We start from the raw sequence: 15,475 nt of genomic DNA, 5'->3' as shown, positions 1-15,475 counted from the left end.
ACTGCTTGAGCCACATTATTAGAAAGAAACCAGAAATATTCACATTTAAGAGGCTGCAATCAGAGACTCCATCTCTAAATCAGGTGTCTTCAGTCTGTACTGGGAACCTGTAGGGGGCGCCGCCGTCCTGTTGAGTGCAACAAGGTCTGAATCTGCTGCCAGTTACTTCCTTGGTGAATCGATTGCTTGTAAATGTGGATCTCTGAAGCCAAGAAGTCGTCCTCCAGCGTCTTGTTTTGTCCACAACCCAAAGAGTCACCGTTTACTCCCGCAGAGGAAAAAAAACTGAAATATTCCCCTTTAGGAAGCTGAAGTCAGAGAGTTTAGAGTGTTTTTGTCAGAGCTGCAGCGTGTTGATGCTCCTGCAGCACCATCCCCCCAACATACAGGTCCAACTGGCCAAGAAACGTATTCAAAATGGTAAAAATGTGTCCAAAGCGAGTTGAAAATTGGCCAAAAATAACTTAAATTTTGTTCAAAATGACAAAAATGTCTCTAAAAATACTCAATACTTGCCTGAAATTGACCAAACTGAGACAGGAGCTGCATGAAATGGGCGACGAGGCTTTTTCTGGACAGTCTGGCTGTAAACACAAAACATCTGGAGTCTGTGGAGCCTCCAGTTGTTTCCTGTCTTGTTTAAACTCGTGGACACAAACGATGGATTCCATGTCATTCCTTTTTGGTTTTTTGTATAAAACTTGAGGCAATTCACCTTTTTCCTTTATTTCTGGTCTCCATGGTTCTGAGTCGTGCTGATAGAATCGTCTCTGAGTTCTCCTCCTTCATGTTCTGGTTCCTCAGAGCTGCAGGACTTCATGTTGAAACACACTTTATGTTTAAAAGCTTCACTTTGCAGCTCTGCTTTTAAATCGTTCAGTTTTGTATTTTTGTTGGACATTTTGACTTTTCGTGGCTAAGCTAACGTTTATGGGTGTTGTTCCTGCAGCTCTGAGCTCTGAGCTGGTGACCCACCTGCTGGTTCGAGACCAGCTGAGGACGAAGCAGGACGCCATGCTGCTGGACGTCCAGGACCTGACCTAACGCCGGGCCGAGAGCTTCGTCCACCGGGACCAGATCGGGACTCGTTTACCGCTAACAATGAAAACTGGCTCAGTCCGTCTGATCCGACAGAATCCAGCAGCGTCTGTTCAGAGTTGATTTCATTTGTTCTCTGGGACCCAAAACCAAGTTCTGTGAAACCATTCTGGCTCGATCTTCGCTGTCAGGAAAAGAAAACAAACTCTTCTCTGGAAATCCACCAGAATGATGGAATGGACACGTTTTTAATTAGTGGCCCTAAAAAAAGGAAGCAAGTGTAAAAAAATGTAACACATGAGGATGGAGCTGGGCCGTAGAACGTTCCTGTAAGTGTAAATATGTGGATGGATCCGTGGTTCTACTAGAACCCAGTCTCTGGTCACATTCCACCACCTGTTGAAGCTCTAACATCAGTAGAACCTGATGTGGTGAATTTGGACCAGACAAGGTTCCAGTTTTTACATATTTTGACTTGAAACCAGTTTAAAATTGGCCAAAAATGTCCCGTTATCGTCTGAAATGATTTGAAATGTGTCTAAAATGGCTCAAAATTCTACAAAATCACCTAAAATCAGTCCAGAAATGAATCAAGAATGACTTGAAATTGTTTCAAACTGCTCAAAATGTGCCAAGAATCACTCAAGATTTGTTTAAAGTGACTCAAAAGGTGCAACTGGATCCTCAGAAAGTTCCTGTCAGTGTCTGTCTATGGATGGATCCATGGTTCTACTAGAACCCAGTCTCTGGTCACGTTTCACCACCTGTTGAGGCTCTAACATCAGTAGAACCTGATGTCTGGCAACACAAGGTTCTAGTTTGTTGACATTTAGACTAAATGTTGATGTGGATCATTGGTAGGAACCAGAACCTGGAGCTCAAATACAGATCCTAGAAATGGAAACTGACCAGAGAACCTGGACTGAACTTCTGAAGGTCGTAATTCTCTGAAACCCCTTCAGTGTCTCTGTTGGTTTTAATGTCCGGTTTGGAGACAGAACCGGGACCACTGACACCAGCAGACGTCGTTTTGGGTCCCAAAAAACAAATGAGATAAACTCTGAACTGAATGTGAGACGCTGCAGAAACATCGGACTGATCCAACCAACGGAGACGCAGCTGGATGTTCAGGTCTACAGGAACCAGAAGAACTGGAGTCGATACCTGGAGAGGTTCATCGACCAGCTGGAAGAACAAACCACCAGCTGTCAGATCCTCAGTCCGACTCAGGATCTGTTTTCAGCTTCACGATCGGCAGGAAGAAGAGTTTGAACAGACGTTTACCGACTCTTCAGACGGGAAGGAGATGTTTGGTCCGTTTGGGTTTCATTCAATCACATTCATACATTCATCACTGTTTCATACGTTTATCATCTCCGGCTTCAAGCTCGTCTTCTGAAAACCTCGAGTTAGAAAGAAACTAAAATCTGTGACATTAGTTTTTTGTTAATGTCGGCGAGAGGAAAACACATTTCTAAGGTTTTTTAAAGTAAAACAAAGGACAGGTGCAGACGTACGAGAAGAAACGACTTCAGCGTTCAGTTTTAAAGCTTCTATCGAGCCACAGCGGAGACGAGGTCACGATTCAGCTGTAAAAGAGATCAAATGGTGGAAGATAAGAAAAGCTCGACAGGATAAACCCAAAACAACTCAAAGAAAACATCAAATCCTCAAACTGAACACAGCAAGTCAGCGAACGATTGAGATTGGACTGGAAGGCTTGTTTTAATGAATATGCATCTGCAGAATGTTTCGAAGCTGTTCAGTCGGTTTGTTGATCGATGAAGGAACGTCGCTTCCATTCAGAGTCTGAGAAATTAAAGACAAACATGATATTAAAATAAAAATATAAACGTAAGCAGGAAATGTCAAAATGTCCTCGTGGCAGGAAAATTAACGTTCAGTCAGAAATAAGCTGGTTTTCAGGAGGCAGCTTGTTTCCTGTTCAGATTATCGTTTAATTTGAAAGTCGCTCGAATGTTCATCACGTTTAGAGAAAATCCGATTTCAGCCGGTTTCTGCTGCTTCGTCGCGTTCAAACTCAAACAATCTGCTCTAAAGAGACAATCGTCCGATCGATGGTAAAGCTCCTGAACACCGCGTTCGAGCAGGTTGAATGATTTCCACGATGAAGACGTTTCGGTTTAGACGTCGGTGAATTTATTATCTGGTCAAAAAATGGTGAAAAACGAGCGTCGGTTTGTCCACAACGCAAAACATTCAGTTTACCGCCAGAAAGGAGGAAAGAAGTCAGAAAATGTTCACATTTAAGAAGCTGCGATCCCAGAATTCAGACTTTTTTTCAACAACTCGTCGGTTAATCACTGCGGATCTAAAACTAATGATGATAAAAGTTTTCGACCGATGAACAAACTCAATCTAATAGTTCTAAACGCATTTTAATCCACTGATTATCACCAAAATGACCATTTATCAGCCAGAAACTGTAGAAACCAAAAACACATCTGAAGACTTCCAACGGCCCTTGAACACATCGTGTGCGACTCCGTGAGCTTAAAATCGAGACATTTCATCAACGTTAATTTATTCTACGTCTCTCATTTCGAAACTTGCCAAAAATAAACCTTTTTAACGAACAATTCTGTAAAAAACAAAAAGAATGTGAGCTTCTCTGCGTAACGGAGAATCACCAAACAGTCGACAACTAATCAACGAGCGGCTGACTGTTAACTGATACTCTGATTTTCGGGCGTTGAATGCCGTCAGAGGTTTTCGTTTCGCTCCAGACTTGGTCATAAACGCCTCACGTGACGGCAGAAACGTTTTCAGGAGCTTTGAGGCGAATTCACGGTCGAGGATGAATCAGGTGGAGGAAGGCGGGTTTTACGTTTAGCGGTTTTATTTTATCGTCGGACACAAACGTTGAGGTGAAATCAGAGTTTACTGACAGAGAAGAGGATTTTTCTCAGGTAGGAAAAGCAGCAGTTTGTCGCAGGACGTTCAGATTTGAAGGTTTTTGGGATCAAAATCCGACTTTTTTTTCCCCTTTTATTCCAAAACTTTTTTTTCTACAAACCCGTGTTTTGAGACAAATCTCACGAAAAGCTATCAAGAGTTAAAAAATAATAATAAATGGATTCAGCTGTTTGGACTGTAGACAAAGTGGGACTCTAACTTATCTAATTTAAGACTTATTGTGTTTATTACGTTATTATTTTTGCTTGTTGTCGTGACAAAGGGAACATTACAGTCAAACAGCAGGACGACTCAACAGAAGTTATTTTAATGTTGGAATCTCACCAAAACTTACTTTGTAAAGTTGCCTAAACAAGAAAAAGAAAAAGTGACGTTTTCTTTGTCTGTTTTATGAGTTTAAAAGTCATTCACAACCTTATTTTAATTTATAATGTTACAGAAGTGCATTAAAGCAACACATGGAGCTGTGAGATGTGGTTTGAATGTTCCTCTTTAACTTCAGGTACAGTCAGACGTGGTCGTTGTTTACTTCAGATACAAAGGGAATAATCCACTAAACTAGGTTTTCCTTCGTTGAGCTCCCCCCAAACATAGTTTTATTAAGTCTCTGAATGTTTTTCAGGCTGTGTTAGATGTCCTCTAGTGCCTGTGATGAGAAGCTGAATGTTATTTACGAGGAAAAACTAAAAAGGGAAACGTGTCTGTTACTTTTTTTATTCGCATATAAATATTTAAAGTCACACTGAAATGTCGTTTCAACACTGAGGGATGTTTGCAAAAGTGTTGAAGAACGAGAGTAAAGTTTTTCATTTCACTGTGACTTTAAGAGTATTTAGAGATGTATTTTAAAATGTAAATAAAATGAATTACAAATGTAAATGCAAACATTAATTCTGAAATATATGTTGAGACGCATAAACCTGGTGGTCTGTGGTGGTTTCTTGCATGTTAGCATGCTAGCATTCAGTAGCTATGCTCTTTGTCAGACCGTTCTCTGGTGTAGAATCGGCTGCATCTTAATTCTGTTACAGGGAAAAGCTTCTTATTGTTTCTTTAAACCGGTCGCAATCGCTTTTGGCGGGTCTCATGACCAACTCCAGTTTCCATGTCTGATAAGCTAACGCTATGTTCATGCTACCACAGGACCACATCGCAGTGCTCCTCGTGTCAAACACAGAAAATCACAGCAGTTTTTACAGGATACAAATTTAAATGCAAACATTATTTCAGAAATATTTGTGGAGACGCTAAAAACCTGCTGGTCTGTGCATGTTTTTGGTGTAGTGTGGCGTGTTAGCATGCTAACATTCGTGCTAACATTTCGTTTGGTCAGACCATTCCAAGGTGGTCTGCTGCACCTCACTGTTGTCCTTCTATGGAGGTAACAAAGCTCTGACTTGTTTGTGTTTCTTTAAAATAATTACAATCGTTTGGCGCGAGACGGACTCGTGTTTCCGTTGACCGATAACAAACGTTCAGTTCATACAACAACAGGTAGCTTTCTGTGTTAGCATGCTAACATTTGCTATATAGCTGTCTCACTTTGACCATTCTCCGGTGCACCTAACTGTCGTTCTTCTACTGGAGTAAAAAAGCTCCGACTTGTTTGTGTGTCCTGAAACCAGTCAGTCATCCTGGACGGGACAAAAAACCAGTTCATGTGACGAAGGCCGATGAGCTAACGTCATGTTCATGCTAGTCCAGGACCACAGTAGTATTTACAGGATACAGCTGCTGCTGACAGATCCGACTGTAGCACCATGTTCATGTGATTATTAGAACAGAGCACAAGATATCTGGAGAACAGTTTGGGTTCCAGTTATAGAAAGTTCGTAGAAACCAAAGCACCTCCGATGGCTTCACTTACAGCTGTTGGTGGCGACTGGTAAACGTGTGGACGATGGACGACCCTTGTCAAGTCTCTCCTCATGACAAACATTTGTTTTCAGCACCATGTTTTCAACCCTTTCTGAATTTGGATGGACAACGTAATTACCGTACGTGAAAACGAGTTGGTTTTTAAAACAAGATGCAGTGACTCTGCGACGGGGGAAACTTGTTTTGGTGGAAGTTCCACCTGCAGAGATGAAAACTTTATCCATACGACGGCAAAAGAACGAAAGATGCCACCGAGAAAAGACGACTTTGTGGTCCGAGTTTAAACTGTAAAAGAAAAGAAAACATAATTTGACCGTTGAAGCTCTTGAAAAACTCTTGTGTTGAATCATTTCCGTTAACGTCTTCTCATGCGACACTTCAGAATAACTTCTGCTCAGTCTGACGTCTTTTTGCAGCCAGTGAAGTCGCCCCCTGCTGGTTGTAAATCAACGACAGCAGCTAACGTGCTTTTTTAATGCAACAGATTCTGAGAAGCTGCCACTGATTCTGGTGCGATGTTCAGCGTGTTCAGAAGCAGCTGCTCTTTGCTGTGTGTCGACTGTCAGAGAGGAAAACTCAGCATTCATGAACCAGAGCCGATGATGATGATGATGATGATGATGATGATGATGATGATGGAGGGCAGGGAGAAGAGGAGGAGCTGATATTTTCACTTGGTTTCTAATGAAAGCTTCAGAAAACAAGTCGCAGCGACGAGCAGAAAACGAGACGCTGGAAGAAAAGGTGAGAGACTCGATATCTGCTTTTACAAAACCAGCCGAGCGTCGATTTAAATCTGTGAAACGACTGCTAGAAGCATTTTTAAGTCAGAATATTAGTTCAAAAGGCTAAATGATGTCATTAATTCCAACTTTAAACATGCAAATGTACATTTAGCTTCACTTATTTTGAATGTCAAATCTTCTCGAGGGCTCAGGAACTCGTACTTTTTGGTTCTTTGTGGAAAACGAGTTGCGTGTTTCTATGATTTTGTGGTTTAGATGTGGAACAGTGCACGACTGGAGTGGCTCAGTTTGTTTCCTATCAGGCGTCGTGCAGGAAAAGCCAACACAACGGCAGCAGGTTTAACACATTTAACCAACAGCAACACAAATGAATCAAAGTGTGACGACTGATTCAACAAACGCTGAGCCGTACATGCGTTAGACATGGTTGGAGATGATTTGAAGCCTGAGATAAAGACAGAGCGAGCTGCACTGTGAGCGCCTCCTCCTCCTCTGCAGTCCTGTATTGGGTTTCATTCCTGCAGTTCTGACTGAATGAACGCTGATCAATTATTTACAGAGAAGCTGAAGGTCGGAGGAGGAACCCCGAGAGACCCTTCGGCCCGAAACAGACACTTCTGAACCGCGACTTTGCCGGACGAGACGAGCTGAAGGTAGGACTTCTGATCCGAACACGCTCTGAATGTCAAATAATAGAAGCTGCAAATGGACGTGATTAGACCACGACTGAGGTCAACCGATCAGGGTTCAATCCAGCTGAGACGAGAGCGCAAATTAGCTCGTAGTCCATCCTCAGATCAGAATAAATGTAATTTTGACAACCGCAGGATTCATTGAGGTCAGTTTAAAAGCAGAAGTCTCCAGTTTCAGCCTCTGAATGAATGTTTTACATCCTCTGTTTCCATCATCATTCTAGTCAAACACTCTAGGATTTGCCGGCAGCTTTGAACACGTCAGCTTTTTTTAAAAAAAGAAAATTTGCCAAAAAAAAATCTGTAAAAACAGAAAACATCGACAGATTTTCTGCTTTTCAGCGGTTCTTGGACTAATCATCCATGACGTGTCGTTCAGTCGGCAAAATGAACCAAATCTAAGCTTAATGTTACATAAACTAATCATATTAAAACAATCAAATAAAACACTTTTATTTGGACTCAGCTGTGACCAACAGTGAAAAAAAAAAAAAAGTTTCCAGGTTGAACTGCAGCCAGTGTTTCCTCAGAGAGCCTGAGAGGAAAATCCAACCAGCATGGATCAATGAATACATGCAGCACGGATCAGAACCAGAGACCAGAGGAGCCAGTTGGTGGAGATACATTCATCTGATGGAGGAACATCTTTCTATAGCTGGTGGTGGAACATCTGCAGGACGAGGAGACAATATTTTGTCCAGTGTTGGAAACCTGTGGACACCAACGGGAATCAAAACTGGACTCAAAAATGTCAAAAATGACTCAAATGTTGCTATTTTATACTAATTTTGAGTCATTTTGGACAATTCTTGAGTCAATGTGGTCGAGATTTAACACAATTTAGACAAATTTAGATCACGGTGGACAAATTTCAAACTATTTTGGAGAAACTTTGAGTCACTCTGAAAATGTTCTGTTCCTTTGGACACGTTTCAAAGCATTATGGATAATTTTAGACAAACATTCTGGGTCAATAAATAAATGCAACATGGATCAGAACCAGTGAACAGAGGAGCCAGTTGTTTAAGATCCATCCAACATGGTGGAACATCTTTCTACAGCTGATGGAGGAACATCTATGCAAACTACATGTTAATGTTGTTGACTTGAAACTTGTCCAGAAAGTCGCCAAATGATTTGAAATGTGTCTAAAGTGACAAGAACTTGTCGAGGTTGACTCCAAAACTGTTCTAAAGACGAGACTTGTGGTGAAGTTTGTTTCAAGAGCTGATGGTCAGAGGAGAGGAAACGTTGGTTGAGGCTGTAAACATGTGGAGCTCGGATTTGTCCTCCAGCGTTGGTAACAGCTGTGAACACCTGGAAGCATGTTGGGCATTTTTATAAATAGTAAATAATCAAAATCTGAGTTGTCTCTCCTTCTTTGCAGTTGTTCTGTTTCCACAGCGTTGCAGGACTTTACATTGACCCGAGTGACGAAAGATTCGACAGGAGCAGAAAGGACAAACTGCTTCAGAGAGTTAATGACCAAGAAAATGCCTTTAAATAGACTAAAATGTCAACCTCATGGTGGCAGTGGAGCGACTCCATCCACAGAGCCGTGCTGCCTAAAACTGAGTCCACCGTGAATTCACTGCACATGAATGTAAAGATGAAGTGAACCTGTCCGTCTCTCCTCTTACAGCGACGTCAACGGTGTCGGAGTTTGGAAACCGTGACTCTGCTGCTCCGAACACAGGCTTGAACTTAAACCCCAACAGACCAGCGACCGGCCGAACTCCACGCCAGCGCTCAGAGGTTTCCGGAAAACCTCGTTAATGACTGACGGGCTAATTGAGCGAGACGTGGTCTTCATCAGCAGAACGGTACATTCTGAACGGACTAATGACGCTGTGCTTTGTTTCCTGTCTTTGTCACAGAGATATGGATCAGCGGATACAGACACAAATAGATAGATAGATAGATAGATAGATAGATAGATAGATAGATAGATAGATAGATAGATAGATAGATAGATAGATAGATAGATAGATAGATGAAGGAACCATCAGGAGCTGAGATGACGCCAGAGGAACCTGAATCGATCCACCTCAACCACAAATAGCCCTCAGAGGTCCATCATGAGACTGACTCAGGCCTCCAGCGTCTCTCCACACATCGGCCTTGTGGCGGCGGCGGTGAGCGACCATCCCAACGCCTCCTCGCCGACCTCTTCGTCCTGCAGCATCGATGAATCCTACAAGTACGTCTTCCTGCCCGTCTGCTACTCGCTGACCTTCGTCTTCAGCCTCACCCTCAACTCGGTGGTGCTGCTTCGCTCCTGCCGTCTCCATGGCGGCGGCGGTGGGGGCGGTGGATGCTGCAGCGGCGTCGGCGGGCGGCGCTGGAACACGTCGCTGATCTACATGGTGAACCTGGCCACCACCGACCTGATGTACGGCCTGTCGCTGCCCTTCCTGGTGGCGAGCTACGTGCTCAGGGATCGCTGGGTGTTCGGAGACTTCATGTGCCGCCTCGTTCGCTTCCTCTTCTACTTCAACCTCTACTGCTCCATCTTCTTCCTCACCTGCATCTCCGTGCACAGGTAGGTCGCCGCGGAAACACGGCAGCCCAACGAATTCAAACATTTTTCCTTTCCGGTTACAGTCTCTGTCGTGGGAGACGTTTAGCAAACTGAGATTTAGCAGCTTTGGCTTCAGAAACTCGTCCTTTACTTTCAAGCTCGTATGTTTTCACCAAATCAACCGACAGGAAGCTGCTGCTCGTATATTTTTCCCGGTAATGTTAATTTTTGACGGCTCCTTTACTTTGCTGTTTGAACTTTGACTTGAACCACATGCAGAGCGACGCTGCTGAAATGTGTAGAAAAGAGTCTGACGCCCTGCCGACAGTCGGTTCAGTGGTTTCACCTCCAGCTGGAAGTGAAGCATCATCCTGTAGCTGTCAGTTATAACAAACTCGGCAGTAGTCATAGTTATAAGATCTGGATCGCAATATTATGATTATAAATCGATGATTACTTCTTACTCCATCAGCTTATCTGTTTGTCTGGACCCAAAGAGAATATTAGAATCTGAAGGAAAGACGTTTAAACTGTATGTTTCATGTGTTGATGTGAGGAAGGTTTTCAGTCTCCGTTTAATGTTAAGCTTCTGTTTGTTTAAGTCCATTATTTCTTGTCTAACCTTGATTCGCTTCTTTTTTCTGTTGAAATACTTCCTCTTATATCTCCAGAAAAAGGAACTTTATTATTAGAAACTCTGATCTTGACGTTTGGTAATCCTACAAGGTGCCGCTTTATAGTTTACAAAATCATCACATAATTATGTTTGGAGCATTTCAATTGGAGGAAAAGAGTTGAATCTTAAAAACCCAACGTTATTAGAGAAAGTTGCTGGTATGAAGTCAGTTTCTGGCCTTTTTAAAGGCTGAGCTTACGTCGTTGTGTCTGCAGGTATCTGGGCATCTGCCACCCGATGAGGACCATCACTCTGGAGAGTAAGCGGGTGGTGAAGGGCACCTGTGCGCTGGTCTGGGTGGTGGTCTTCATCCTCACCTGCCCCATCTTCAGGTTCGCCCAGACGGGTTTGGTGATGCGAGGCGGCGGCGGGGCGGTGGCTGGTCCTGGAGGGGCGAAGGACGGCGGGAACCAAACCGGAGATCAGGATGGCGAGGGCTACATGAACTGCTGGGATGACGCCATCGATAAGGAGTTCGCCGACTACGTCCCGTACGGCATCGTCCTCCACCTGCTGGGCTTCTTCGTGCCCTTCGTCATCATCGCCTGGTGCTACTCTCAGGTGGTCCGGACCATATTTCAGACGCTACGCTCGCCTCCCAGCTCCGTGGAGGGCGGCGAGGACGGGCCGGTGGGCGACGGGGCGGCCGAGGGAGCCCGAGAGCGGGAGCGAACCTCGGTGTCCATCTCCGGCTCGCAGTACTCGCACTACATCCGGCGGCGGCGGAAATCCATCAAGACCATCGTGACCATCACGCTGCTGTTTGCGCTCTGCTTCCTGCCCTTCCATGTGACCCGGACGCTCTTCCTGCTGCTGCGACGAGGGCAGCTGGGCGGCTGCAACGCCATGAAGGCTGTCTCCATCTGTTACAAGGTCACCAGGCCGCTCGCCTCCTGCAACGCCTGGCTCAACGCCCTCCTCTACTTCCTGACGGGGGATAAAGGCGCCCCCTGCTGCTGGCCGGCGGGACGCAGTGTCCGCCGGGACCGACGCAGCGGCTCCCTCTGGTGGCCACTGAAGATCCTGAAGAAGGAGGGCGTCGGCGAAGATGACCAGGAGGCACCCGAGAAGGTCGAGAGGGAGGTGCACGTGGAGATCGAGTCCAAGTCTTCAAGGGTCATCTTCTAGAAACTTCTCTTTGTAAACAACTCAAAACAACCTGACGCACCAGACGACAGTCCGATGGTCAAAAAGCAAAGGTGTTAATGCACATTTCCATCATAGACTGCATATAAAAGGTGGACGTCAGTGGATTACTTGAGTTTGGAGTTGGTCACTGCCATCTTGGTTTTTTAGAACAACAAGTGAACAGTTGTGTTTGACCACCAGACTGCTGTCGGGTCACCTGACAGCAGTCCAGCGGACAAACGGGGCGCTGCTCAGTAGCACTGGATATTCCTACAGGCAAAGGTTCTACCATTTTCCAACATGTAGCAAAAGAAAAATCGAATTAATGCACGTTTTCATCATAGACTGTATGTAAAAGACGGACATTAGTGGATTACTCAAGTTTGGAATTGGTCGCCGCCATCTTGGTTTCTGGTGCGAGAAGTGACCATACGATGCTTCGTCAATATTCCTGTAAATGGAAGAACGATTTCCTTAATGAACATCAAGCTGTGTTGACGGAGATTTGAAACGATTGACTGAGAGCATAAATTCATCAGAAACATGTTTACGAAGGGAACAAATCCAGTCAGATGTCGGCTAATTTTCCATATATTCAGACCTCCCTTTATAACCGGAGGAGTCGCCCCCTGCTGGCTGCTGGAAAGACTGCAGGCTTAACAGCAGTTTCTAGATGTTTTGTTATTTTAAAGTCCTGCAGCTCCGTGGAAACAGAACAATATGAAGGAGGAGAGAGAACTCAGATGTCTTCTGTGCAGAAACACAAATCAGAAAAACGAAAAAAGTTAATAATTAAAAAAAGGAATCAAAATGTACATTTTCCCAAGTGGCCACAAGAAATGTTTTTTTGTTTTTAATGTTATGACTTAGATTTGTCATTTGATCCCAAACAGCCTGAAAACTCTGAATGTTTGTTGCATGACTGTTCGTCGTGGCTTCATCAATGTGCACAACGTTTAGTATTTGACAGAATCTCTGAGTTTATTTTGACAATTTTTAAAAATGAGGCATGTTTAAAAAAAAGAAACGTGATTTTGATATTTTTCTGATGGAACATCACAGACGAGTCGTTTAATCAACGGTGGAAAACTGAGGAACAAATGATTCTGTTCTACAGCTTCTGGCAGATAAATGGTGTAATTTTTGTGATTTAAAAAAACAAAACAAAACAAGATAGCGTGTTTCTTGAACCTGCCAGTGGGTTTTCTGGCTTCCTTCTCAACAATGTGGTTCCTCGTCGATCTGTTCAAAGTGAAAAGATTTTCACTTTATTAGCTTATAAATCAGAGAAAGTTTGACAGCTGACAGCCCTTGTTTGTTTGTTTGTTTGTTTGTTTGTTTGTTTCCAGCGCTCCACTGTCAAAGAAAATATGTTTCTGAGAGAATCGGCTTCTCTCCAGGTGAAACTAAAGAGGTTTAAAGGACAATTACACCCATTTTAAAGGCTGCTTTCATTCAGGATTCTTAATGTGCACCTACATGTAAAATCTGTGCTGCCTCCATGTTTGCTTGACGATGTCAGTCGCTGACATCAGACCTCACTTTGTTGGTGTATTTCTGTGGTTCTCTGTCTGGATTAAAGTGTTGTCGACCTCAGCTCTCTGCGCCTCGTTCATGGTTAACGCGAGGATCCGCTCGAATCACAAATCATTAATCAGCTCGACGTTCGTCTGGAGGTGAAACATCCGCCGACCTCCGACTCTGCTGCTCGTCCTGCTGAATGGAAGCAGCGAGACGAGGTTCCAGCGCGTCGTGTTTCTGACGTGAAACACCTTGAAAGTCAGTCAGAAGGACTAAACACTCCAAAACAACCTAACATCCGTCCAGACTGTCTGACAAATGGTCCAAAATGGTCCAAAATGGTCCCAAATGGAATGACACTGTTAAAGAAATACTGGACTTTGAAAACAGGAAAAAAAAAAATCTGAATGACCCAAAGTGTGTCCCAAATAACCTGAAATTTGACAATTACTCCCAAACTGTCCAAAATGACAATAACTAACAATTACTGGGCCTTGAAAAACTGGATAAAAACGCACAACAGTCAAATGACGTTGGTATTGTGGATCCAGAAAGTTCTGATAAATGTGCAAAATTTCATCACAACAGACACAATAAATGTACGTCCTGATCCATCCAGTAGTTACTGAGATATTCCAACTCACCAATAAAATCAAAATCCACCATAAACAAAAAAAAAGAGCTCAAAATACAAGATCACAGCTTCAGGGGGCATCACACAATCAAACAATCAGAGCAGCAGGTTGGTATTAATCAGTCTGGTGTTGCTTCCATGTATCAAATCAGACAGAATCCGGGACACATGCTGCTGAACCAGGTTCTGTTCTGAGTTTACGTCTTTGGGAACAAAAGCTGTAAAAGGACTGAATTATCATCTGTTTATTGCTCAGTTCTGGTGTCGGAACATTCAGCAGCTTGAAACTTCACAACATCTAGAACCGCTGAACTCCAGGTTCTGGTTCCTACCAATGATCCGCATCAACATTTAGTCTAAACAACAACAACCTGGAACCTTGTCTGGTCCATCTTCACCACATCAGGTTCTGCTGATGTTAGAGCCTCAACAGCTGGTGAGATGTGACCAGAGACTGGGTTCTAGTAGAACCATGGATCCATCCACAGACAGACACTGACAGGAACTTTCTGGATCTTCAGTAAAACCCTCGTTGGAGAATTTTGCACATTTTTAAGTGCCAGTAACTAAAATGTGTCCTCTGCTGGATCCATTCGGTCGTTTGTATCCGCTGGAAACTGATGTTCTGGAGATATCGAAGCTCTACGACGGCGCAGAACTTAAAGAAAATCAAAAAACTCTCAACAGAATCTGAGACGGTGTCGCTCCACGATGGAACAGATTAAAACAAGTGTTCACAGTAAAACATGATGAATTTACTCATTAAACGGAGACAATCAGACCGTAGAGCAGGTACACAAAAGTGAACAAAACAACCACAAAGACACACAAACTGATGACACAGTCGATGTGACGACGGTCCTCATCGGCTCTTATTGAAAGACGCTGTGTTGAACAAGAAAAAAACAAACTGGATCAGCACAGTTCTGTTGATTTTGGTGACATCTGTAGACCTCCTGTGATGAACAGTCACTCGTTAGGATTCGTCCTCTGGAGACGACGACCATCAGATCAGACTGCAGACGGACACGTTTCCGTTCCCTAAAAAGACAAAGAACATCTCAGATCCTGCTGAGACGTGATTCTTTCCCGTACAAGTCGTTTAATAAAAGCACCGACGAGCGGTGTAACAGCTGGATCCTGTCCAACACCTCCAGCTGTGGGCTGTCGCTGAACTACGACGTCTGAAGGCGATTTTTAATTTCCTGTGTCGACTCAGACTTCCTGCTTCACGGAGAAGGAGGAGTTTAACGCGTCATGTGACTCTTCTGCACTTCAGTTAACTGCTGTGAATGATGCAAGAAAGAACGCTGGTAGAGAACCGTTAATCAGGCGTATGTCATTGATCACAATGCAGCCGATTATTGATCACTGATCAGCTGCACATTAAACCTGTTAAGCTTCATATATTTAAACCTGATCTTGTATTGAAGGTCATTTGGGTCCGACTCACTTTAGTTTGTGGCCAAATCAACGTGAATTCATGATATTGATTAAATATTTGCTGTAATAAAAACCAATAGATAATCAATGTTCTAATCACAAGCAGTGTAAATGGACCAAACACAAAAACGTATTTCTGCATCATCAGCTGAATTGATGTAGGTTTCCATGGCAACGCAATGCATCCAGTGTTTGAGGCTTCATTCAGTGGTTTGGAGATGGAGATCTAGCTCCTCAGCATCAGTTACCATGGAGATCTAG

At 43.6% G+C, this 15,475-nt stretch overlaps 2 protein-coding genes across 2 annotated transcripts in view; both read left to right on the top strand.

Annotated features, from left to right (window-relative positions):
- LOC103374138 (schwannomin-interacting protein 1) overlaps positions 1-1,327 on the top strand; it is a 6,624-nt gene extending 5,297 nt beyond the window's left edge. Inside the window, exon 7 of the mRNA XM_008304174.1 lies at positions 950-1,327. Coding sequence (XP_008302396.1) covers positions 950-1,044 — 95 coding nt within the window. The 3' untranslated portion in view covers positions 1,045-1,327. The remainder of the gene's footprint in view (positions 1-949) is intronic.
- Positions 1,328-9,369: 8,042 nt separating this feature from the next.
- LOC103374137 (P2Y purinoceptor 3) lies at positions 9,370-11,616 on the top strand. Its single transcript, XM_008304173.1, has 2 exons — positions 9,370-9,833; positions 10,704-11,616. The coding sequence occupies exons 1-2, from the start codon at positions 9,370-9,372 to the stop codon at positions 11,614-11,616; spliced, it is 1,377 nt and encodes a 458-aa protein (XP_008302395.1).
- The last annotated feature ends 3,859 nt before the right edge of the window (positions 11,617-15,475 follow it).

This window comes from Stegastes partitus, unplaced genomic scaffold (assembly GCF_000690725.1).
Source record: "Stegastes partitus isolate 25-593 unplaced genomic scaffold, Stegastes_partitus-1.0.2 Scaffold2153, whole genome shotgun sequence".
Taxonomy (NCBI): Eukaryota; Metazoa; Chordata; class Actinopteri; family Pomacentridae; genus Stegastes; species Stegastes partitus.
The sequence above is the reverse complement of the archived record's forward strand: the minus strand, read 5'-3'. Positions and strand labels throughout refer to the sequence as shown.

Bases quoted from the DNA above. Each gene is read 5' to 3' on its own strand.
- LOC103374137 (XM_008304173.1), top strand. From the start codon at position 9,370: ATGAGACTGACTCAGGCCTCCAGCGTCTCTCCACACATCGGCCTTGTG. The intron at 9,834-10,703 runs GTAGGTCGCCGC...TTGTGTCTGCAG, and splicing joins ACCTGCATCTCCGTGCACAG to GTATCTGGGCATCTGCCACC.